This window comes from Heliangelus exortis, chromosome 3 (genome assembly GCF_036169615.1).
Source record: "Heliangelus exortis chromosome 3, bHelExo1.hap1, whole genome shotgun sequence".
Classification (NCBI taxonomy): domain Eukaryota; kingdom Metazoa; phylum Chordata; class Aves; order Apodiformes; family Trochilidae; genus Heliangelus; species Heliangelus exortis.
In genome coordinates, this window is record NC_092424.1 from 406,920 (window position 1) to 431,367 (window position 24,448).

Consider the following 24,448-nt stretch of genomic DNA (forward strand, 5'->3'; position numbering starts at 1 on the left):
GGCATATATATTTTAAGGGCAATGGTTATTAATAATTTAAAAGTCTAGAACATATCGTGAGTGAAATGTCCTAGCAGATCAAAGCCAGTGTCCTGCAGTGGCAGGCAACTGTCTAGTACATAGTGCCATTCACACAGTTTATAAATATTTTTAGAACTGAACCAGGTTCTTCTTGGTATTTCTTCCCTTGTTGGAAGGCTGATTCCTCACCTCACACCTTTGACGACGGAAACACTTCTCTGCCAAGCCAAAAATGCTTAATTGGTATGTGATAGATCTCTGAGTTGTAACATAGAAGTTTGCATCTAACTGATTGATGTGGGAGTGTTAACCCTCCACCTGCAGTCGTGTTGCTTCTGCCATGTGCCATAAGTTTGGACCCTGCATATGTACCCTTTGTATATTAATATATAAAAACATGTGCATTAGTTACAAATCTGGAGAGAGAGTAAAAGTAGGCCAGTGAGTTCTCCATCCATCTGGGTTGTATCCTGCAGTAAATTTTTATATGCCATGTCTGTGCAGTAAAATGGACTCTGTATAATAACTTAGGATGAAATTAGGAATTCAGTTGCCTAGACAGAGGCATCCACTGTTGTTTGGGATGCCTTAGGGCATCCCTCCTGACCTCCAGCTGCTGCTCCAGGAGGTCACAGGTCTCCCATGGATCCTGTGTCACTGCCAGTGCAGTTCAGATGGCCCAAATACCCTTAGGTGTCTATGGATTGGGCAGCTAAAGCCCATGCTGCTCATGCAATAATTTTATGTGCAGTTAATCAAGGTCTAAAACAAACCGAAAATGTGTCCAAGCCAAAATGCCTTGTGCTATAAACCACATTACCAAGAATATTCTTGATTTTTAAAATGGGTTGTAGATTTTAAGGAATGGTAAATATCAAGTAGGAGACCCTAGCTCAGCCTGTACACATGCCAAGTTAGATGCTTGTTCCATCTCCACAGCTTTCCTTTATATTTTCTGTTCCAGGGGATGGAGATTGTAACGGGAGAGGCAAGATGTGGGAATTATTTCAGGATACACATTGACAAATACAGTATGGTAGACAGCATCACCTGCTTTTCAGAGGAACCCTTTCCTGCCTCCAACTACATTTGCTTGTATGGACAGCACGAGCGTCTTCTAAATGATCTTTGTTACCGCTGGAACCAAGGGCAGATCACAGATCTTTACAGGTAAGATAAACTCAGCAGTCTGCATAAAATCTACATGCTGGCACAATTCTAGTTTTATTTTATTATGGTTTATCTTTTGGCTGCTTTCTCTTAGAACAAAAGATTTACTTTAAAAAACATTTTCCATTATTTTCCAAAATTGTCAGTGGTACAGTGCAAGCCCTACAGACCTTCCTGTGTGTCTGAGATTTATTTAGAGAAGGAGCAGTGGTTTATTAGGACCATTTTTCATTCAGAGAACTTCTCAGTATCTTTGTAACCTTTTCTTAGAATACTCAGTAGGCTTAAATCATTAAGCTGAGCATGACCAATCCTTTTTTTACTCAAGTTTCCTGTTCAGAACTCACTTCTAAAAGTTAGTATTTTTGCCGCTTATGATCGAATTTTTAAGCCAAATGTTTCTAGGGAGTTTTTAAATCACTCATGATGAAAGTCAGCAACTTGCCTGCTTATCTGGTCGTAAAACAAACCCTAAAAAATCCTCTAGACTGGGTTCCTTGTGTGAGAGAGAGTTATCCTCTCAAGTTTATAGCTGGAGACTTCTTCCACTGCAGCACCTTGTAGCAGTGTAGCAGGTCTCACAGGGTTCCTGGGGTGCTGCCCCAGCCTGGCTTCTGGGGGTTTGGTGTTCTGAGGTGACTGAGCTTCTCTTGGGTGGTAGGACAGACTGAAGAGCCTAGCTATTTCTGGCCAAGATTTATGTGCTTCTCTCTGAGACAATTTTTCATTGTTTTTGGAAATGCAAACTTAATTAAAGAAGTCATTATGGAGAGAGGAGTAGCTGAAAAAAATGCAGTCTACTGTATCTTTAATCTTCTGCTACTTCTCAAAAATTTCATGTCTTAAAAAATTACCTGGCCTTAAAACTCAAACTTGTTTTGTTCCTTATGACTCCATGAAAACAAGTGCTTTAGAGGTCAAGCTTGATTAAAAACAAAAAAATTAAAAACAAAACAAAAAAATGAACCAGGCCTTCAGTTTCATTCATGGGGTAGAATTCTTTGAGCATGTAATCAAAACAGGAGGTAAAGAACTTGCTGATACATCTTGCTTTGATTCTCATTTTGAAACTTACCTCATAAGTGGTAGCTTGGGGACCTGAATTGTCACAGGTACAGAAGTAAAGTACCACACTGCAGAAGCTGCTTTAGAGACAGAAAGCCAAGCACAGGAACAAATGGCAAATTTCTGTTGTGATACAAAGGTGGTGTCTTAAAAAGTCTCCAGGCCTGAATTCCTGCACCTCCTGCACAGCTTTTGCACTTGTGCTGTCTCAGTGTTCAAAAGTTTCAGCAGAATATGGGTAAGGCATTGTACACTGGTAAGGACAGAGACAGGAGAATGTCTGCTGGAAGCAGAGAGCAGGGAGGGAGGCAGCTGGGCCCTTCAGCTCCTGACAAAAGGTCGGTGTGTGCCATGCTTGGAGCGTCAGCTGCCCTCTGCAGGGTGAGCTCCTGCAGCAGGACTCGGGCTGCACCGGAGCCGCTCTCGCAGCTCTTCTAATGTGTTTTGCAGTTGTCTTTACTACAGAGACTGGCTCCTCAGTGTCCCCTCCTCATCCTGCACTGAAAGACCTGACCACAGTCAGGTTGAAGAGTTTCTCTGACAAAAAATGCTGCTTTACAAATTTTGCTTCAGGAGACCTTTGTCTGTCTCTGCTGAGAGGAGTGTGAAATTTGTGAATTATTGCTGCTACAGGGACTGATTGTGATTTATAGAAAATGCTGGGCTTGTTTTATAAGAGAGGAATGGCACACAGCAAATGTAAAGTTCACATAAGCAGTATATTGTCAATAGGTGTTAAGTAGAAACTAAAGGAGGATGACACATCTGGATGAGACAGGGCCTACAACAGCAGGTAATTTTCTTTCCCTGTCACAGCTGATGCTGATCAGCAAATGCATTTTGAGCACTGGGAGAAACTCAATATTTAGGTTGTAGCAAGGTGTTTCACAGTGTCACAATATGCAAACACAGATGTGACCTAATCTTTTCTGTGAAGCACAGATGTTTCAGAAGCTTATGCTTTTGTGGTTATATGTAGTAGCAACTTTCACACAAGTATCAACATCTGGAAGAACAAGTCATCTCACTTTGGGATTTCTGCCTCCAGCACAGGTAGAGCACTCTCCTGACCCTGACATAACCAGTGCTAGTTCCCTTTCTCTCTCTTGTGGTGTGTTGGGCAGGTAGCCCAGCCCAGGGGTCTCAGTGCACCTGCACTGACCTGCACGCCCAACAGCTACCCAGGGAGAATTTGGAGAGATGAGACATTACTTTCTGAATGGATGGCTTATTTCTTCATGAGAGAAATTAAGGGTGTATTAGCCTGCCTTGCTCTCATGATGGTGATAGGATCCCCACACAGCAGACAAGCTGATCAGGGGATTACAAGTAAGATCAAGTTCTAAACATCCACAGAGATTTTTAAAATCTCAGGAGAAATGAAGATCCCGGTAATGATCTGTTAATAGGATGTCAGGACAGCCAATGTTGCAGGAGTGGTAAGTGTGCAGCTCTCCTGATGGCAGCTCATCAGCTCCTGCCAGACTGCTTGTGTCTTGACTGTCCTGTGCTCACCAGGACCCCAGCCCGTGCAAGGTGAGGGTCCCCTCGCATCCCCCTGCTCACTGTGTCCTGCCTGTCCGGGTGGTCTGGCCAGGATCAGCACTGTGCCACACAGAGGGATGCCATGTATCAGGCCCTCATACATCCCTTGAGCTCTTCTTAATTAGCGATGATGAAATTATTTTGGACCTGTCTTTTGCAGCCTTTAGATGTGGATGTTGTTGGGGATCTTTTGCCTCATTATTTTATCTCACCTCTCATTAGCCTGTGGCAAAATTCCTGAATTGCAGTTGCCAGGATTTTCTTATCTGGTTGTTTTATTGCCTCCAGTCCTGTTTTTCATCTTCTTTATACCTTATCTAAAGATAGGTTTGTTCCTTCTTGCTGTTTGGTCATTTGAATGAACCCACATATGTTGCTCTGTAGCAATTAACATATGCTGCTCTTTAATCCTCTCGCGCTTGTTTCCTCTGACACTTTCACACAGATGCACACACACACACACGTTTCCCTTCATACCAGTCTTGATATTTCTGTTACAAATGTCCATTCTACGACAGATTCTCTAGCTAGTTCAACAGGTAGGAGAGAGAAGAGCAGCCCTCTGCAGTAAGGGAAAGCAACCCCTTTGCAGTCAGCCACGGCAGCATGAGAGGACCAGTGAGGAAAGGAAGAGACAGGGAGAAGAAGCAGCAAACTGCCTGTAATCTGCACAGAACAGTTCCAGCACAAAGCCAACTGGCACAGGAAATTGCTTCTTTCAGGACGTAGAGCAATGGAAAAAGCCTGGCAATGTAATGTCTCATAATATATAGTAACCCCTATACAATACATATGCATCCACATAATGCAGTATTATATACAGTTTATATAAGCATGTGGAAAATACACAATATACAGTGTTAAAAGAGAGCCATGAAGAAGACTCTTAGAAAATCATTAAATTGAAAAATGTTTTAGGATAGGTTCTTTTGTGAGGTGAAGATTGTCTTGAGGCTTTTATGCAGATAAAAAGTGGCATCTCTTCTTTTGGCGAGGAATGTAAAAATGCATTTGTTGATTTTTTTGTGTGTGATGAAGAAAAGATGTTTTGTGTGGTGTTTACATGCTCTATAATGATCTCACATGACTGTGTGAATGCAAACCTGATGTTAGGGCTGAATTTCTTTCTGTGACTTTGAAAAGAATCCTTTTAAACTAATACACATTACACTTATATCCACTTGCAGTATCTTCTAGCAAGTTGTGAAGTGCCCTTAGAAAATGCAGACCATAAAAACGTTGTGGTTTGTTAGTTAAGCTTCTAAGCATGCTGGTTTGAAGCATTCATTTCCCTGCTCTCTTCTTTATGCCTCTGTTTTGGGGAGGCTTTCCTATAAGACAAGAAAACTCAATTTTTTAATCTTTTGGTCTGCATTTAGATTTCCCAGCATGGCATCTAGTTCCAGGAATGGACACAGTGGAACAGCTGTCACCTGGGAGCTAATTTATTCCTGTGTAGCATGCAAATTATATTTTAAATAATTAGAGACTGCACCTAGCAATGAATTTCCTCACTGATTTGCGTTTGGTATAAGGGCTGAAACTTAACCCCATGGTACAGGATTTCCTGACCATAATGTGCCAGTGCCACTTCCAAATTGGCATGAACAGCAGCCCCTGAAGACCCAGCTACCTGCAGAAGGAACCCGTAAAGCTGTGGCTGGTGGCAATAATGAGATAAATAACATTTCCCTTTGTCTGAGAGAAAAGTTCCATTGACTTCAGTGCAAGTTCAGCATGATTAAAAGCTGCAGGAGTTGACCCACAACCAAATGAAAGACTGAAATCACTTCTCTTGCTCCTCCCTTGCCCCCACAGTAAAAGCACTTTGTGGGGAGGCTGAGTGGGGCGGTGCTGGGAGCAGCAGCTGAGCGGCTGCCCCAGCCGAGCCCCCTGCCAGGGGAGGAAGCCCCTCAGCCCCTCAGACCAACAGTCTGGCATCCCTGGTCACACTGTGTGCATTCAGGCTGCTGCCCTTCAAGACTTGAAGTTCACAGATGTATCATCCTAGCAAGCAGTGACCACCGTGAAGTCATGAGGCAGCACTGCCACAGTCACTGGTGCAGGAGCACACTTGAGAGCATCAGCTCTTCATGAGTTGATGAGGGTACCTACCTCTTCTCTGTATTAGAGTTGTCACAGTTGTCACAATGGAAGCCTCAAAACTCTTTTGAATTAGATTTTTTTTTTTTCCAGGGAAAGGATGCTTTTCATTCCTACAGTTGAGCCAACCAATACTATCTGATGGAACAAAAGTTTTCAAGTTCCTTTTTCCTTTCTTGTTCTTCAGCAGACAGGTACCATGGATGTTTTCAGAGGAGGTCTTGTTGCAACTCTACAACGGCACAGTTATAATGAATGCTCCTCAGAATGCATAGCTGCCTTAGCTGTGATCCCAATGATATAGATATTAACATGATAACAACAGATAGTAGTCTTTTTCAAAAATATTTGTCTATAGTTAAGCTTCTGCAGCCATACTTGGGCCTGATTCTCATAGGTGTTGGGTACTCCATGTTAACTCAGAGTAATGTCTGAGTGGGCTCAGCTCATTACTTAGCTAAACATCAATTGTAGAGCCAGTGCTTTTGTTCCTACCTGTGCAAACAACAGGAGGAAATGGGCTGTCGTGCCAGAAGATGACCACATCCAGTCAGACTGCTGTCTCTTCTGACTGCTCCAAAGTGGGATGCACTTCATCCTTCCAACTCAGGCCTAGTGAGGAAGTTGTCAGGGCCTTGGACAGGCAATTTTTACTGACCAAGAAAAGGCTCAGCCTTGCTTGTTTTTGTGCTGCCAGAAAAAGGCACCATTGCCACAATGTGATGGTCACTCTTCCATCTGCCTTGTGCCACCACTGTCAGTGTGCTCTGGGCCTTCAGCCACTATGTTCCTCAGCAGAGAGGACTTACAGTACAGTTTTCTGATGGCAGGATAGGCAAAACCATAGGAACCAAACCTAAAGCCAAGGATTTTGGATACAAATTTTTTGTCACCTGGAAATTTAACAGCATTACTCTCTAGATTTGGAATCCAGTTCAGGAAGGAGTTTCTGCAGTTTTGAGGCATTTCCCATAAGGTTGCATCTCAAAGAGGGCTCAACTGGAATTTGAGCACCCAAGAGTGAGGTTCTTTCCAAAAGGCAAAGCTTCTCTTGAAGGAAGAAGAAAGCAAACTCCAGCAGGTTTTATGTGCAGCGCCTCCTGTACCACATTCCTTCCCTCCCCTCAGAGGTTTCTAGTGCTTGATTGAAAGCCTTCTCATTCTTTCCATTGCCATAGCAGCAGATAAAAGAGGCAGGGGAGAGAGTTCCAAAATACTTATTCTATTTTTAAGCTCACAGGTCTGTTACTAGTCATCAGTGCTCCATACTGCTTCACAATGGAAGAATGTCACTAGCCAGTGCCACCCTTTTGTATTTTCCTGAGATGAAGACAACTGTGAGGCAGTTGCCAAGTTATGGAACGTGTCCTCAGAGCGGTGGAATCTCCCTCTGATGCATCTGAAGGACAAAATGGGTAATTAGAGGGGTCTCCTGATACTTGGCAACCAAATGGAGGCTCGCTGGCATTGTGCCTTTAATGTGAGATAGGAGTGCTTCAGGTAAGCTTCATTTGGCATCCATACCTGTGCAGAGGCTGAAAAGCACAGGGGATTTTGGTGAAGTGTAGTGACAAAGGAACTTTTTTTCCCATGCCAGAATAGCAGGTAGGATTCAGAGCTCAGATACAAAGGAAGCAAGCAACTTAGCCATGCACAGATGGGTGATGATCACCCCAGATGTCTGTGAGAAGATCTGTACCCACTGCTGTTAGCAGGGAAGAGGCCATACATTTTTTGAATTAGCTGTATAAGCTAAATGCTCAAAAACATTTTGAGCTGTATAAATAACAGAAGCAGGAGCATCATACTGGCTTGTTTACTCATGCAACTCTAAGAAATCATAATATAATTATTAAATTAGGAAAAGGAAGAATACTTGATGTTTTCAGTATTATCAGTTAAAGGACTAGGTAAAAAAATACTAATTTATTACCTCTAGCCTGGATGTTCAGCTATTATTTAAACATGAAATGCATACTACATAGAAAGGATATTTTTAAACCAGACTTTCAAAAATGAAGAGTGATTGTTCATTAAGAGAAATACTACAATGTACTGCTGTCTGGAATTTGCTGGGTCCCATACTATTAGCACACTGTGATTACATTTAAGGGATTCCACCTTAGGCTTCTGTTCATTATGCAGGGTGTGAGACTTATTTTCTGCAGCGATGAAAAAAAGCAGAAAGGAAATATGGCAGGTAGTGAGCATGGTTGAGAGGGACTAATGCCACTCAGTACACTTTACAGCCTAATTAGAGGAAAATCTGTGTGCTTTTTATGAAGAGAGACAGGATAAGGAAAGAGGAACACATGAAGTGATATCAAAGCACGGACAGCTTTTTTTCCAACCAGAATTAAATGCTAACCCCGAGGTGTACTGGTATAGCTCTGCTTCCACAGCAAATCAATATATGTGGTAGAGCCCTTTAGGTGGCTATAGATTTCTATATATTAATATAATTTTAAAGGAACAGCTAACTCACTAATGAAGAGCTACGTTACTAAGAAACCCCATGTCCAAATTAGTAAGTGAAAGCTGGTCAGCTGAGTCCTACCACATTAATTTGCAGGCAAACCTTGCTGATTCATATTAGTAATTATGCAAACCATTATGAATGATTGAACTCTGAATTCATAAACAAGTAATTGAAGAAAAGTAATCATACTACTGCACACAGCGTATTTGTTGAGTCAGATTTAATTTCCTTCTAATTGTTTTTCATCACACATTACATGCGAAACAGCACTATGTGAAAAAATGCAATAAACCTTGCTTCAGGTCAGCCATAATTGTCTGATAAGATGAGCAGACAGCAGCGTTTTCATATCCATTTTAAAGAGCAGAGAATTTAGAAAGTTTGAAGAGCAGTTCAGTGAAAATCAGCCACCTGAGTGCTATATCCAGTAAAGCATGTAGACTTTATCAGTTGATTCCAGTGCTGAAATCATGGAGAATATCTCTCAGGGATGCTTAGACTAGGACAGGATGGCAGTATCTCAATGTGAAGCAGGTATTGCCCAGATGTGCTGCCTGATGGTGCCTCCAGGAAATGGCACTTTGATGTCCCAGTGTCCAGGACATTGGAAATGCAGAAGGCAGAAAGGATTTATCAGTCCCAGTGGGCAATAGGCATGGGCAAAGCAAAGGTGCTGGCAGGCAGCACACAATGTAACCCTTGCCCCAACCCCTGTGCTCTACAGGTCTCTGCAGTAACCCCAGTGAGTTTTTGGATGGGCCTCAGTGGGGGCAGTGGTGTCCTCAATGAGTTCTGGGTTCAGTGTCCATTTTACTCAGGAAGAACCACTGGATCAGCCACATGGCACTGTGGTTTGTGCTGCAGCTACAGAAAAAAGGGCTTTGTGAAACCACAGGTTTGAAACTGGTTGTCCAAACAAGTGACATTGCAGGTCTGGTCATAGCCTATAAATTAGTAAACATTATCATTATTTTCTAAATCTGCCCAGTAAAGTAAATCACAGATTCATTGTCCATAAGACCACTGATTTCACTAATTACTGGGTCAGAGCTGTTGCTTAGTCCTGGATGAGTTAATTTAACAGGAGTGACTAAACTGCACAGGCAAATAGATGTTTGGTGAGCAGAACCACAGAGGAAGGAGGTAAATGGCTTCATTGCTCCCATGCTGTTTGTTCAACATTTGCTTGGTTATTGAGCAGTTTTAAGTGAATTTTAAGAAATTGTAAACCAGGGAACATTTTACATTCTTTGTGATTAAGAACAATGCTTCCAGGTGGTGCTTTACTGGATTTTATACAAACTAGTCCTTTTTACCTATGTAAACAGTCTGTCTTTCAAAAGTAGCAGTCATCTGATATTTAGCAAGAAATGTTCAGTGGTTTATATTGTTGCTACTATTACCAGTTAAACTTACACTTCAAGCTGTGCTGGAAATATTCTTTATCTTTTACTGGAAGCTTTGTAACCAAGAGTCTTTAGAACATCTATATATTGCCTCCAAAACAACACACCTTCTTTTTTCTGGGTGAGAGGGGATGTTTCTTAAGTGCACTTGTGTTGGAAAAAAGACTTTTGCTGATCTGCAGACTGTGTTTGGGCAGCACCATAAGAACTGCATTGCATCCCAGCCCACCCAGTGCTCTCTCCACTCCCCAGAAGTGGAATTCCCTGCTCTTCATGGGCACTCCTGGTGTAATCGTGTTGTACTCGAGCCCCTGTCAGCTGAGAGGCTGCTCCACTTCACCTGGGTTTGTCCTGGTTGGGTTCGTGGTGTCTGCAAGAGCAGCAGCTTGCTTCTTACCGAGTAGCCACTGCAGCACCAGGCTGGAGTGAGGTGTGTGCTGCAGGGAAACAGCAAAAAGACCTGGGGGGTTTCCATCATGTGCCAAAAACACTGATGAGGAGCTCGGTGTCTGTAAACTGCCAAAACACTCAAGTTTAAAGAATTCGAAGGTGGTAGGGAATGACTGTGAATATTATGAGCTCTGAGCATTTGAGAACTGATAGAGTTCCAGATACAGCCTGGAGATTCTGCATTTCAAGTGTTATGTTTTGCCTTTAAAAAAAATAAATTTAAACTTGGAAAAATGGACAGCTTGAAAATTCACCACATGGTACTGAGTGTGGGAAGCTAGAGAGAGGAAAGGAGACTATTTGCTACTTGCACATTAACGGGATATGAAGTTTGTCAGTGACCCTGCCTGATACTGGGCACTAAAAATATGTGTGCAGCTCTGCACACGCTGTGTCCCAAGGAATGGGTGCCACCTGCCCTTCCAGTTTCTGCAGACCCTGGCCTTGTCCTCCTCTCGTGGCAGAGGGAAGTCCCCAGAGCAGCACAGGGACAGCTGCTGAGGGCTGTGGTTGGCATTCCCTCACCTGGATGCTGCAGCAGACACGTTCTGGGTGTGCACAGGTAATTGATAAGCTCAGCTGCAAGGAGGGATTATTCCCTGTGACTTAATGAGCTGAGGGTGCCCACAGGGCTGTCCACAGTGACACCACCAGCTATCTCTGCTGTCATCAGGAGCATGCAAGCAGCAAGAAAAGAAATGGAAGTAATTAAAAACATATTACAATCTTCATATTAAAAAGAAAACCACTATTTTTCAGGCTTTAATAATGAGATTTACTTTCACAGTAAGAGCAATGAGAAAATGAAACCTTTTTTTAAAAATTTTTTGATACATTCCTATCACTGCTTTCAGGTTCTTTTTCCACCAGTGACTTGTTTTTTTAAAGAGTATTTCAGCTGAGATTTTTCAGGAAAAGTACTCAATATGTAATATGTAAAGACAAATCAACAGTGGTCCTCAGAAGCCCATCTTTAATCATATAAGTGGAAATTATTCAGGACTTGCTTTCATTCATTTTCATAAAGGGAAGCCCAGATTGCAGAGGCTTGGCAAATGTGAAAGTGGTGTGACAAAACTGGTCTGTGGGAGTACTGCAGTTATGCCAAGCTTGTGATAAAAGATCAGATCTACTGGAGCAGTTAAGCTCAGTCTACAGAGCTGGTCTGTATCTTTCCACCATTACTTTAAAATTGTTTAGAAAAACATCAGTTATTGATTATTTTCTTTAACTTTACATATTGCTTTTTGTTTTCTTGTTGCACAAACTGAGTTTCTTATTCTGAAGAGAATTCACTAAATTTTAAGGTTTTCTGGCTTTCACATGTTGCTGTGGGTAATTCATCCTGTGCTGTTAGACCTGGGAGGGCAGGAGCTCTGCCAGAGTTCAGTGCTGAGTCCTGGCTGCCTGGAGTGCTGGGACACACTGCAGGTGTATGGCAGGTTCAAGGTTTGCTGTCACGGAGGCAGATGTCATGTTCTCCAAAAGTGGTGTAAAGTTGCAAATGAAATGGAGAATAAATACAGCTAGCTCCTGAGCAGAAAGCTGTGTGTGTGCACGCTCCACTTCTGCTTGCTAGCAGTGGCCAGATTTGTTTGGTTTTTTTTAACACGGAATGTCTTGAAAAGGGAAAGATTCCATCTCTTTTGTACAGGAGCCCACCAAATATTTTCCTCCTCCTTCCTGCTCCACCTAGTGTAGGTTGCACATCACAAATGAAGCAGAACAGACTTTAAATATTGTTTGTCAATGGAAGGCGAGACCAGCTTCCTAGCAACAAAAAGGATGTGGCTGATTGTCTTCAAAAGGGGAGACCATTTCATCCCACCTCGTTACAAATGCCTTCCCATGACAGCTTCTGTCAGTATAAAAGTCCAACAGCAGGGGATCCCCCCGTTAGAAAGTGACCAAGTTTGAAAGCCCGTTACACTCCTGGCAAACATTTTCATCTTGTACATATTTAGCCTGATTGCTCTGGCTGGTTATGAAAGAGTAAATGGTGCAAACACATGTGGCAGATGCCATTCTCCTGATAGTGGAGGAGCCTTTGAGCCTCTGTTGGTCACACGCCAGCTCCATCCTGTACACTGAAGAGCATTATACTTGCAAGCCATCTACAGCTTGCCCTGGGGGACTGCTGCTGAAGTGGTAATAAAATTCAGAACGAGCCTCAGAAAGTCGACTTGTTGGTTTGGCTTCAAATGTTTTTTTCATTATTAAACTTCCCTTTAGCTGCCATATGTAGATCTGCTTTCTCAGAAACACCATGTGCCCCACTAGGAAGGTGGCTCGAACTGAAAAGATCAATAGATAAAAATGTAGAGCCAGCAAAGAAAGTGGATTGTTTCTGTGAAGTGTATCTTTAAATTGCTGATGATGGTTATGTTTCTTTAGGTGAAGGGAAGGGGATCTGGGAGAAAACATTGTTTACTGGTAGCTTCCTTTAGCATCCATCTAGAAAATACATTCTCCATTACTAAAAAAAAGGTCATTTTATTTGCAACAAATATTGCAAGCTGGGTAAGGCATTTCAGATTTTTAGCTCCAAACCTGTGAATATTGACAGGAACAACTAAAAATGCAGTTCTGGACTGAGCTGGTAACAGTGGCAGTAATATGCAGCATCCCTGAAACACTTCATAAACATGATTTAATGCACCATCTCAGTGAGGCAGGTGAACAGCTTAACCAGGGTGAGGCAGTTGGAAGATGTGCCTCAATCAAGAGATTAAATCACCTTATCAGGGTTAGAATTAAGATACTGACTTGAAAACAAAACGTTTGGCCAGTGGAACATGGCTTTTAGCAGGGCATATCAGTAAAAACACCCTTTAATTATGTTAATGTGTTATTGTAGAACACCCCTCTTTTCTCTGCTTTGCTATCTAGTATAAACGTCAAATTAAAGGTTTGTGTTGGGAGGGGGTTTTCTTCTGAAATTGAAGGGGTTTAAAATATTTGGGGAATATCCTGTTCTCCTCCCAGTCCCCTGTACATGTTATAGGTATATAATTACTTAGAGATTTTTAAAGCTGAGCTCACCTTTTCTAACATTTCACATGCAAATGAACAGGTAAAGTGCTGGCAAAGACTCATGGGCTGGGCAGCACTTCCTGTCACAAGAACAGGGTATCTGTAATAGTGGCAATAAATATTTATATTGTGAAACCATCAATGGGAAGAACCCTGCTGTGGTGGGCACTCTGCAGACCCAGGAGAGGCAGCCCTGGCCAGCCTGCCACCCACAGGGAAACACAGAGGAAAGGGGAAGGGAGCTTATGATGGGGATGGGCAGGTAAAAACCAGCAAAGTTCTGCCAGGTGCACAGTGTTAGGCATTGTGCAGGGCATGAGTGGGAGGGGGTAAATGCTGCCATTAGGCATTAATGAAAAAAAAGAAAAATCTTCTGCAGAAAGGAAATGGCACGTTAGTTTTCCATAGAGAGATAATGTCAGAATTATTAAACTTGTGTAGCACCTTTTAAGTTGCTTTATCCAGATGGTCCTTTGAGGACCCTGCAACGCATCCTCCTGACAGCAGGGCCAGGCCTGCCTCTCACTGAAGCTGAAAAAATTATTTTTCATTAGAGAGGGAAGAGAAATCCCAGCTTTGCAATCTATCTGCCACCAGTTATATTTACAGCCTTGAGGTTTTACATTGTCTCCATCCTTTCACTCCTTTTTCACAGAAGAATGCTGTCGTGAATGCTGCCACTGAAAGAAAAAGTTACAAGAGCTTCCTCGAATAGGTTCAATTTAGCTTCTGGTACTACTGCAAAGAACATATTGCAACACTGTGGTGGCCTGTTTTTCTGGCCTTTATTAATCCAGAAACCTTAATGATGAACAACATTTGTGTCATTGTCTACACAAATTTAATTTGTTTATGCAGCAGTTCAGTTAATCCTGCAATCTGCTTTTCTCAAATGAGGACAGATAATGGAGACACCGTTCTTTACAGGTCTTCAGGCTTTTAAATTCTGATAAAATCAGGATTCTTCACTAGGTCTTGCCACAGCTCTGAATTAAGCCACTTTAAATGTAATTACTGAAGCTGGCTGTACATCAGGAACATCCATTAAAAGAATTGATTGACCATGCTGTTACAGGAGGCATTTTATGAACAAACGATCATGATGGGCCCAGAACTGTAATTTATAAAGGAAAAAAAGCAGGTAAATACTTTATTAGTGGTTAATGAGAGGTTCACAAGATAACTAAATTTCTTCTTTTTTAACCAGCTACTTCAGGGAATCTTGGTCCATGGCCATCTATCACGATCGGTTTATTGATCTCAAGAAGGAACTGCGCCAAATCCTGATCTCGGAACAGGTAAGAAAAATGACTGCTGAGTGTATTTTATTATTGAGGTAATTTGTTAGTGTTGTTCACTTAGGTTTCTTCTCTCGTCTTTCTCCTATAGCTTTACATTTCTGTTTAGCTATTTCCCTTCAGACACTGGAGCAGACCTGTACCTCACAGGGGGGTCACTAAGCACAGCATGTCGGTCAGTGTTGTTATTTGGGCATTTTTCAAATTTGCTGGTAGAACTTCACATTGCTTTGCTTCCCTTTACAGCATTTGTGCATTGTATGGACAGTTTAGTACAACTTCCCAGCAGAATTTGGAGGCTTATTTGTCTAGTGAGCCCTTTTTTTTTTTTAATCAATGCTTGCTACTAAGAATAAGCTGCAGGCCATCCTAAACATGAGCTGAGGTTGTGAGAAGTAGATTTTTCAATGTCTCCCCATGGGAAATGGCTTTTGTAGTGGAAAGAGTGAAAGCAACTGGCTTTTCCAGTAGTAAGTAGATTTCCTGAAGGATGCAATTAAAATGTTTGCTGCTGCTGTTTCCAGCTTTGCTGCTAGCACTGTAGACAGAGGCATAAAGTCTCGGCAGGCTGTAACTTTGCCTGCTCAACATCCAAAGCCCACTGCACCCCATGAAAAGGACTGCTAACTGCAGATTTCCAACAACCCAAGAACTGCCTCCCCCACCCCCTGATGAATTTCTGGCTGATTTCAGACATAATTTGCTGCCTGGATCTCGATACTTCCAACCCACTACTTGGGACCAATTTATGCTCTTTCTCCTCCCGCTGCTTCTGCTTCTGTTTGGCGCAGTGACATTCCCTCTGATAGCAGGATTTTTTAAAGTATTCACTTAAAAAAATTAATTTTTTTTTTTTACTTGCGGAAAACAAACAGAACAAACTGTAAATGGAGGCAGGGTGACAAAAGGAAAGGAAGAAGCAGCCCACCCATTTCCACGGCCCAAGCTGGCATGCTGTCGTGTGTCACAGCTGCAGCCACGCGTGCGCTCGACCCCTGCCTCCTCCCAGAAGGGCGAGATGCAATTTTCCTCCTATTGTCATGACACAGAAAGTGCCTCAGCGCAGTTTTATTTTACACTCTCTTGGAAGACATCTATAAAAGACCACAGAATGAAATTCTGTGCAGAATGGGAGGCCTGATGAGAAGTGTTTTTCTTGCTGTCATTCAGCCGCATTTCGCATGCTGTAAGTGTGAACAACTATAGAGAAAGGGGAGTTCGTGTCCTACAAATTAAAGACTCGCTCGCCTTGCCCTCTTCTTGTTGCAGTAGCCCTGACACACTAAAATAGTCTCACTGAACAGACAGAAGGCACCTCTGTGAGCCAGGATTGCTTACGGAACATAGGGGTCAGTATCTGCCTCAGGATGCAAGTTTGTCTTTACTTCTTGCATTTTTTATTTGGATTTTCTTTGTGGTGATTTTAACTGTATTTCCTAAGTGCCACACTGATGGGACATGCACTTCTTGCATGTGCCTTCCAGGCACATTGCCACTGCCTAGTAGGTACCATGCACTTATGGAAGGAAAATCCCTGAACTCGCTGTAGTTCTATGCGGAGCAAGAGACCTTCTGTCCTTGCTTCCTGTTGCTCATATTTCTGCTCACTTCAGCATGCAGATAAACGAGTCATCAAATTTACGAGGGGAAAAGACACCTTTGAAAGAAAAGTTTAAGAACTGATTGTAAATATTTATGGAAGACAGACATTTCTGGCTGCAGTTTCCACAGAAACTGGAAATAGGTCTCATGTGATTAGGGATAATATTTACAGGAGTGTTCACCAGCAGTAGGTCGTGTGTGCACAGAGAGGCCTGATACAGCTGGGACAGGGACCACGTTTTTAGGCCGTGTATTGAAATCCTCACCCCGGCACGCACTTGTTGCCGGCGTGACTCTGGCGCGGGATGCCGAGAGCCGAGGGATGGCGCGGGGAATGTTTACCCTCCCGCAGGATCCCAAACATGTGTTTGTTTCAGCATGCGGAGCTCCAGCTATGCAAACATGCAGATGGCTGGGCTGGGTGTTTGCACCTCCGTCAGCTGTTGGAGTGTCGCCGCAAACTGAGGGCACACACGTGTGGGAGAGCCTCCTGTCCTCCCGGGGAATAGCGGGCTGGTGTGCACACCGCAGCTGGGGTGGCTCTGCGGGGTCGGCTCAGTGCGGGCGGTACATCGGGCATCGGGGGTATAATTTTCTCCGGGGAGCGCTCGGAACCCCTCGGGGGACGCCTTCGGGGAGGACACGGCCTGGCGGTCCTTGCGGAGGGGCGGGATGCAGCACCGCGGGAGCGGAAAGCCCATGGGACGCTGGCCGTGCCCGGCTCTCCCGGACCGGAATGCGAGCCCCGCTCGGCGCCCTCCCTCTGTCTCCTCTCGCCCCCGTTTTTGCGGGGTTTTCGATCCCTGCCGCCACACCGAGATCCGACGGCTCTGCCTTGCAGGTGCCCGGGCTATCCCCCGCCGACACGCCGCCCCCGGAGGACCTCGCCGAGCAGAGCCCCGGCCCGCGGGCCCTGTGGGACCCCGTTCTGCGCTTCCTGCGCCGACACCGACACCACCTCCCCATGTACGCCCCGGCCAGGATCACCGGCACCGGACCCCCCCCGACGGCAGGTGAGGCGGCAGCGCCGGTTCCGCTTGGCGGCAGGGCTCCCCCCCGCCTTACCAAAGCAGCGCCTGGAGGGGAGGTGGGAGTGCAGCTGAGATGGGGGAAGTCTCGGTGTGCATCTCCGACGGGTAGGGGGTGGGTGCGGAGTGCAGCCCCGACGGGGGGGGATGAAGGAGGGGAGGGGGCAGTGTTTCGCCGTGCAGCCCCGATGGGGAGGGGGACACGGCTCTCGGTGTGCAACCCCGGCGGGGGGGCGGCGGCGCGTGCCCGGCGGGCCCACAGCTGTATGCTAATGTCCCCGGGCCGCCCCGCCCCGCCGCACGCCTGTCGCACCGGGCGGGGTGGAGAGGGGGTGAACGGGGGGGCGGCCCCTCAGTCACACACACACACGCACACGCACACACCCATGCCGCCGGGGTGCCCGGGAGAGCGGCAGCCCCGGTGCCGGGCTCCCCCCTCTCCTCCCCTCAGCACTCCCCCCCCTTTGTGCCGCCCGCCGGGAGGGTCGCGCAGCTTTATGCTAATGAGGCTCACAAAGGCTGCGCGCGGGGGGGCCGGCGCTCGCGTGCCGCCCGCGTGCCCCGCCGCCCCCCACAAAGGGCCGCGGGGGGAGAGGGAGGCAGCCGGCTGCTCGCTGCGGGGGGCCACACCGCAACACCCCCTCCCTCCCTCCCCCTGCCGTGTCACCACCTGCGACGCCAAGTCCCCGCGCAGCCCCGGGGCCGCGGACAAAGGGTTAAGGGGGAGCGGGGCCGCGGGCCGGTGCTCGCTCAGCTGCACCTGCCGCGAGCGGGCACCGAGACCCCCGGCCCGCCGCATCCCCGGCGGATCAGCTTCTGGCGGGGCCGTGCTCTGCCGTGACACCGCGCTGCTGCCTGGGAGAACGGGGAACGGGGTGGTCGCCCAACGCTGCGGGCGCATACCCCAGCGCCGTGCCCGTCCCCGCGGCCATGCGGGGAGCCGGGCCGCACGGGGAGGGCGGCTGTGGGCGGGAGTCACCGCCGGTGGCTCTGCCGGCCGCCCGGGTGTCCTCCGTAGCCGGGGACATTCCCCTCACGGTGGCTGCGGAGCGCGGGCCAGAGGGCCCGCTCTGTGTCCCTCCCCGCTCCTTAGACCTCTCGTTTAGCACCTGATGCCGCTGGCGGACAAAACCCACCCGACGGCGGGCAGTGTGCCCCCCTCCCCCCGGCACCGTCAGCCACCGTAACGCGACTTAGTCGTCTCCAAGTTTCCGTCTCCCGGTGCCGACCCGCCTCCCCGCCCTGAGGGACCAACGGGGGCAGCGGGACCCCCGGGCCACCCCCCCCCTCCTCCGCCCCGGGGCGGCACACAAAGAAGAGCGCGTGCCGCGGAGCGTGCTGGGGGCGGGGCCGGGCGTGTGCCGCCGCGGGGGGGCGGGGGGGGCTCAGGTGCACCCGCCCCGCCCGCAGCCGCCGCCGCTGATTGGCCGGAGCCGCCGCCGCCGGCCCGAACAATGGCCCCGGCCCGCTTAAAGGCGGCGGCGGCGGGCAGGGCCGGGAGCCGGGGCAGCGCCGGAGCAGCACCGGAGCAGCCGCCGGCGCGAAGATGCCCCGGGGCTTCCTGGTGAAGCGTAGCCGGCGGCCCACCCCCGTCTCCTACCGGGCGCGCTGCTGCCGAGAGGCCGCCGCCGGCCCGCCGCTCCCCTCCGCCGGCCCGCCGCCCGCCTGCCCTGTCGCTCCGCCGCCCGACTCGCCGCCGGTGCCCTTCGGGACGCCCGATGCCTCCGTGCAGGCGCTGTACAGCCCCACGCGGCCCGTCAGCAGGGACAAGTACCTGGAGCGTGGCTTCAGCCTGGGCTCGCCTGTCTCCGCCGAGTCCTTCCCCGCCCCGGCCGTGCCCGGCACCATGGACCCGCTCCTCTTCGCCCCGGCCGAGCTCAAGCTCTGGGCCGCCGCCGCCGCCGGCCACGCCGAGCCCCCCGCCGGCCCTGGCGGAGCCCCGGCCGCGCCGCCCGCCCCGGCCGCGCCGCCAGCCTCGGGCCGTCCCCCGCCCGCCAAGCGGCCGCCGGGCGCCGGGGAGCCCGGCCGGCAGAAGGCCCCGTCGGGCAAGAAGGCGAAGGCGATCCGCAAGCTGACCTTCGAGGACGAGGTGACCACCTCGCCCGTGCTGGGGCTGCGCATCAAGGAGGGCCCGGTGGAGGCGCCGGCCAAGGCGCGGGGCGGCTGCGCCCGGCCGCTGGGCGAGTTCATCTGCCAGCTTTGCAAGGAGGAGTACGGGGATCCCTTCGCCCTGGCCCAGCACCGCTGCTCCCGCATCGTGCGGGTGGAGTACCGCTGCCCCGAGTGCGACAAAGTCTTCTCCTGCCCCGCCAACCTCGCCTCCCACCGCCGCTGGCACAAGCCGCGTCCGCCCGCCGCCAAGGGCGGCCCCGAGACGGGTCGGGCCCCGGCGGAGGAGCCGCCGAAGGAGGCGGGGGGCGGCGGCGGCGGGGGCAGCGGCAGCGAGCGGGACACGCCGAGCCCCGGCGGCGGCTCGGAGGCGGGCTCCGAGGAGGGGCTCTTCGAGTGCCCGCGCTGCGCCAAGCGGTTCCGCCGGCAAGCCTACCTGCGCAAGCACCTGCTGAGCCACCCGGCACCAGCACCGGCAGCAGCCCCCGAGCCCGCTGCCGAGGAGCCGCCCGCCCCGCCTCCCGCCGAGTGCCGGCTGTGCCCGGTGTGCGGGGAGACCTTCCCCAGCAAGAGCAGCCAGGAGCGGCACCTCCGCCTGCTGCACGCCGCGCAGGTCTTCCCCTGCAAGTACTGCCCCGCCACCTTCTACAGCTCGCCCGGCCTCACCCGGCACATCAACAAGTGCCACCCCTCCGAGAACAGGCAGGTCATCCTGCTCCAGGTGCCGCTCCGCCCCGCCTGCTAGAGCCGCCCGTGCCTTCCCGGGGTCCCACCGGCACCGGGGCTGGGACCGAGGCCGGGGCCGCGGCCGCCCGGCCGAGCGGGTCCCGCGGGCTGCGCCTCGGACTCGACACAAGATTAGCTTTAATACAGCTTGTGAACTGCTGGAATCTGGCTTTACACTTACCTTTCCGGGGTCTCTCTTTTTTTTGTTTGGTTTTGTTTTGAGGTTTTTTGTTTGGTTGGGTTTTGTTTATTTGTTTCCTTCTCTTTGGTTTGGGTTTTTAATTTATTTATTTTTTTTTTGTTCGTTTGTTTCGGTTTTTATAAATGTGAACAGATCAAACCGCTTGAGAAGTGATGATTTCCTTTAGTATAGCCACAAATGCCTTGACTCTGCTGTTGATGGTCTCCAGAAAATGCTGTAGAAATTGCCTTAACTGTGACATGCCAACTTTGTTTGTTTTGCCCTTACTGCGGTAGCTCATGAGTTGACTATCTGTATATGTTGGTTTGAGTAATTATGTTATTTATTCGTTATTTATTTATATTAATTATGAAGATTGATATTATTTGATTGCAGATACTCTAATGCGCTTTTTTGTCTCCCCCGCCTGCCATTTCACTGTGCGTTTTAGAAGGTCTTTTTTTCTAAAGGGATCTGCTAAAAAGGTTTTAACTTTTATACCTAGAATAACACATGATCTGAACCATTTTATTCTGTGCAACTGACAGCTCTTACTTTTAGATGCAATCTCTTTTTCTACACACATTATTTTCTTAACTGTTAGCTATTTATAGAGTGCTTCAATAGAACTGTTTCAACTGTATAATTATTTACTATTCAAATAAAATATTTTCAAATTCAAGCGTGCCCTTGCTGCCTCCTGCTTCTCCCTTCAGGGCTGGTCCTGGAGGGTTTTGGAGGGGCAGGGTCCAGGCTCTGGACTTCAGCTAGCTGGGCACTGTGGTAAGCACCCCCCTGCTCTGCACTTTTTGATCCGATGAATTAAAAAGGAACCTAAGTGATGAGAGTGGGGTGAGGTGTGTCCGGTCCCAGGGCAAGGCTGCCCTGCTGTGCCAAGGGGTGCACAGGGACTGCTGCCCTACACCCTGCTCTGTGCTCTGCTTCTGGCCCTTGGGAAGAGCTGTGGAAGAGCTTCCAGCCGTCTTCCCCTTAAAGTGTTGCAGGGAAGGGGGGCACCTTCGAGGGAGAGGATATGGAAAACTTGAGCAATCATCCCCTGTACCAGGACGTGCTGTTTGCTTGGGTGGCTTCCCTGCTGCGCCGTGGGGCTGGGGTCTGTGGAGAAGCTGCATCCTGATGTTGTGAGCCGGGGATGCTGGGCTTTGAGTGCTTGTTTCGAGGCTGGAGCCTGATCCTCTCTGCTCCTACACTGCTCCGTTGTGGGGTTTCTGCAGCATTTGCCTCTAATGAGGGGATTTGGGCAAAACAGGTGTCCTAGAGCTGCCCTCTGGAGCAGGGGAGAACTGTGCATGAGGAAACCTGGAGGGGCAAGGGGAAAACGAGGTGCAAAGCACCCCGGTTCACCCAGCCAAGGGAGGTGTGGCCATGTCCCATGGCCCGTGGCAGGGCTCTGTGCAGGATACATCTGGTCCTGGGAGCGTTTTTAGCAGCAGCAGTGTGGGGCTACCAGCCCTGGTGTGTGGGGGCTCAGGGTTGGGCTCTCTATGTGGAAATGATGTGAGTCTGGTCAAAAATGGCTTCATTTTTTTTAACAAAAATTATTGTAATACCAGTGTGAGTGGAAAAGATGTGTGCTGGGTCAATGACAATCCTCTCCCAGGTATCCCAGTGCAGCTGTATGATCTATCCCTTTGCTGGCAGGAGATGCCAGCCTCATGGCAAGCATGTCTGCTTGGCACCCCTGAGGGCAAATACCTTGTCACCTACTGATGTCCTAAGGGCTAAATCTGGGCTGAGGCATCTCAATTGAGTGTTTTGGAACCATCTGTCTCGGGGACCAAAACGCCTTCAGGGCTTTTGCTGGCTGGAGGAGGTTTCTAACCTGTTCCTGTCATGTGCACTCACCTAAAGGCTCTTGCCTGAGAGGTGGCTTTTTCCCTGGGAAGGGCAGGAGACCTTCCCAGGACATGACTGCATTTTGTTTATATAGCAAAGCTTCTAGAGAAAGAAAAACTAGTTTGTTGGTTTGGTTTCTTTTCATGTTCAGTCAGGCTAAAAAGCACCAAAACCAGGAGGCTGCCTTGATTCCTAGGAAAACAACTGCCTTGCACTTCAGGTCCAGGCGAAGCTGTGGTTTTAGCTGTAAATTGATACTCTGAAAGAGAACATCCCAGCAGCCTGAGAGATACGGGCAGGAAAACATGCCTGGCAAGAAGTGTGGGGTGCTTTTCCCGGCTTCCCTGGCCCTGGAAAGCCCCAGATGCTGGGCTGTCACAGCTCTCTGGAGGCAGGCAGCCTGGTCTCTCCACTCCCTGAGGGGTTTGCCAACACACACGGTGATCTTCTTGCGCTGTTGAATGCCATTTCCATACCAATGCCCAGCACATCCTTCGGAGAGGCTCCATCCATGTCTTCACAGTGGTGCCCCTGCCGAAATCTTTGCTCTAAGCATGTGGCACTGACAGGCCAAAACCACCTGCTTAAAACCACTATTGATTTCCCAGTAGTCAAGTAAATCTGTGCCTGTCCTGGTTGGAGTTGGATAAAATCTGGTGGGGTCAGAAAACTGTCCCAGGTTTGTGGGGAGCTGCCATCAGCACCCACACTTATGCATCTGCTGGGATGGCACCCTGCAGTGGGAGGTGTGACTGGGGAAGGCTCGTGTTCTGGGCGGAGTGAGGAGAGGTGGAACTGTGTCACTTGTGTCAAGCTGGGCTCCGTTCACAGGCACCCGTGGAACAGGGCAGTGGCTGGGCTGAGCGAGCTGCAGGGCCACTCATGGCCTCGCCCCTCCTGTCACCCATGGTTACAAAGCCACCTGCTCATGGCCAGCCTACTCTGGGCAGTATTTTGTGGAGGGATCTGTCCCACTGCCCAGGCCCCCTGACATGGGACCTCAGCCCAGCTCTCCTCTGCCTCCACCTCTCCATCTCGACAAGTCGAGAGCTGAGCAGTGCGGCTGAAGCTTGCAGCAGCTTCTGGGAATGCAGGTGCTGCCTTGTGGTGCCATGGTCTCCACATCCGGCCAGTGCTGTGCAAACAAAGCCTCCTGCTGTCAGCTAACAAATCAATTTGCCGATGAAGCATCCAGCTCGAACAGGTTTGGGCACCGTGGAAAACACGGATCCTACCTCAAATACTCTGTGAGGCTGCTTTGGCACCGGTGTGGTGGCTGCTGGCTCTGGGCAGGGGTCTTAACCCCTCTGGAGCCTTCCTCTGCTCCCAGCATACCCACCTCAGCACATGGGCCAAAACGAGTTGTCTGCAAACCAAAAGGAACCAGGGAGATGAATTACAAGAACCTCTGGGGTCTGAGGTGGTATAGCTCCACGCCATGCCTGGACCATAGGTGCTGAGGTGGCCAGAGGTTGGGAAGAGCTTTTCCTGTGGGGATGACACTGCCAGCACTGCTGCTGCTCCAGAGGAATGGGCTCTGGTGCTGCTTCTCCAGGGTGACCTGTGTGACCACCCAGACCTGCGAGAAGACCCAGGTAGCTTTCTGAGGAGCTGGCAGGGGGAAACCACGCAGGGAGCTGCAGGTGTTCCTGACTGCCTGTCCCCGGGGGCTGTAGGGTGGTGGGCAGCAGTGCTGACACACCTCCTGTCTCCTAGCCCACTGCTGAGTCCCAGCGGGCATTCTGGGCCAGCGGGGCTCCAGCAGCTGGGTAGTACAGCCAGTACCTGGGGCACCTTGGGGAGCAGGGTGCTGGGACTGCCTGCAGCTTGCACATTGCATTCAGACACCTCGAATCCTTCCATGCAGATAAAAAGCCTCATTTACGGCTTTAAATGGTTTTAATTAAATTTCGTTTACAATCCGCAGAAGAAAGGTCTGCCTCCTGGAAGCGTTTGATGTTAATCAGAGAGGGCATGCGCCAAGCGTGGCCTTTCCTTCCCGGGGCTACCCGGCAGGTGGGGGCGGCAGGGCAGGACACCAGCCAGGATTTTTTGGTTGAAAAACGTTTTTTGAACAAAGCGCACAGCTGAAAAGAAATGTAGTGAGTAGAGAAGCCACAAACATCCCTCCCACACTGACCCCAGGTTCTGGTTTTGCTGTCGCCACCAGCGCAGGCCGGCGGAGACTGACGCGGGCAGAGGCTGAGGAGGTGGCACCGGGAGGTGGCCTCGGGCATCCCCCGCTGCCGAGACTGGGACGCGATTTGTTAATCCACCTGTTCCCCGTGGGAAAGAGGCGCTGTGTGTAGGTAACAATAAACCCGCGGGAGAGAAGCTCCAGTTTCTGATCCTCTTCTGATGCGAGGGGGGGGAAG

At 49.1% G+C, this 24,448-nt stretch overlaps 2 protein-coding genes across 7 annotated transcripts in view; both read left to right on the top strand.

The window, feature by feature from the left end:
• Positions 1-24,407, top strand: part of CFAP61 (cilia and flagella associated protein 61) — a 97,803-nt gene extending 73,396 nt beyond the window's left edge. For 4 of the 6 annotated variants that reach the window (XM_071738751.1, XM_071738747.1, XM_071738750.1 and 1 more), the window contains 4 exons: positions 986-1,191; positions 14,480-14,570; positions 17,014-17,185; positions 24,249-24,407. In XM_071738751.1, coding sequence (XP_071594852.1) covers positions 986-1,191; positions 14,480-14,570; positions 17,014-17,185; positions 24,249-24,382 — 603 coding nt within the window. In that variant the 3' untranslated portion in view covers positions 24,383-24,407. Of the gene's footprint in view, positions 1-985; positions 1,192-14,479; positions 14,571-17,013; positions 17,186-24,243 lie in introns of all 6 variants that reach the window. The other 2 variants (XM_071738748.1, XM_071738749.1) reach the window with 1 other exon arrangement.
• On the top strand, positions 18,558-20,147 carry INSM1 (INSM transcriptional repressor 1). Its single transcript, XM_071738754.1, is given in 2 exon segments — positions 18,558-18,682; positions 18,685-20,147. Coding segments are annotated over 2 exon segments (1,398 nt in total). The 5' UTR covers positions 18,558-18,654; the 3' UTR covers positions 20,055-20,147.
• Positions 24,408-24,448: the final 41 nt, after the last annotated feature.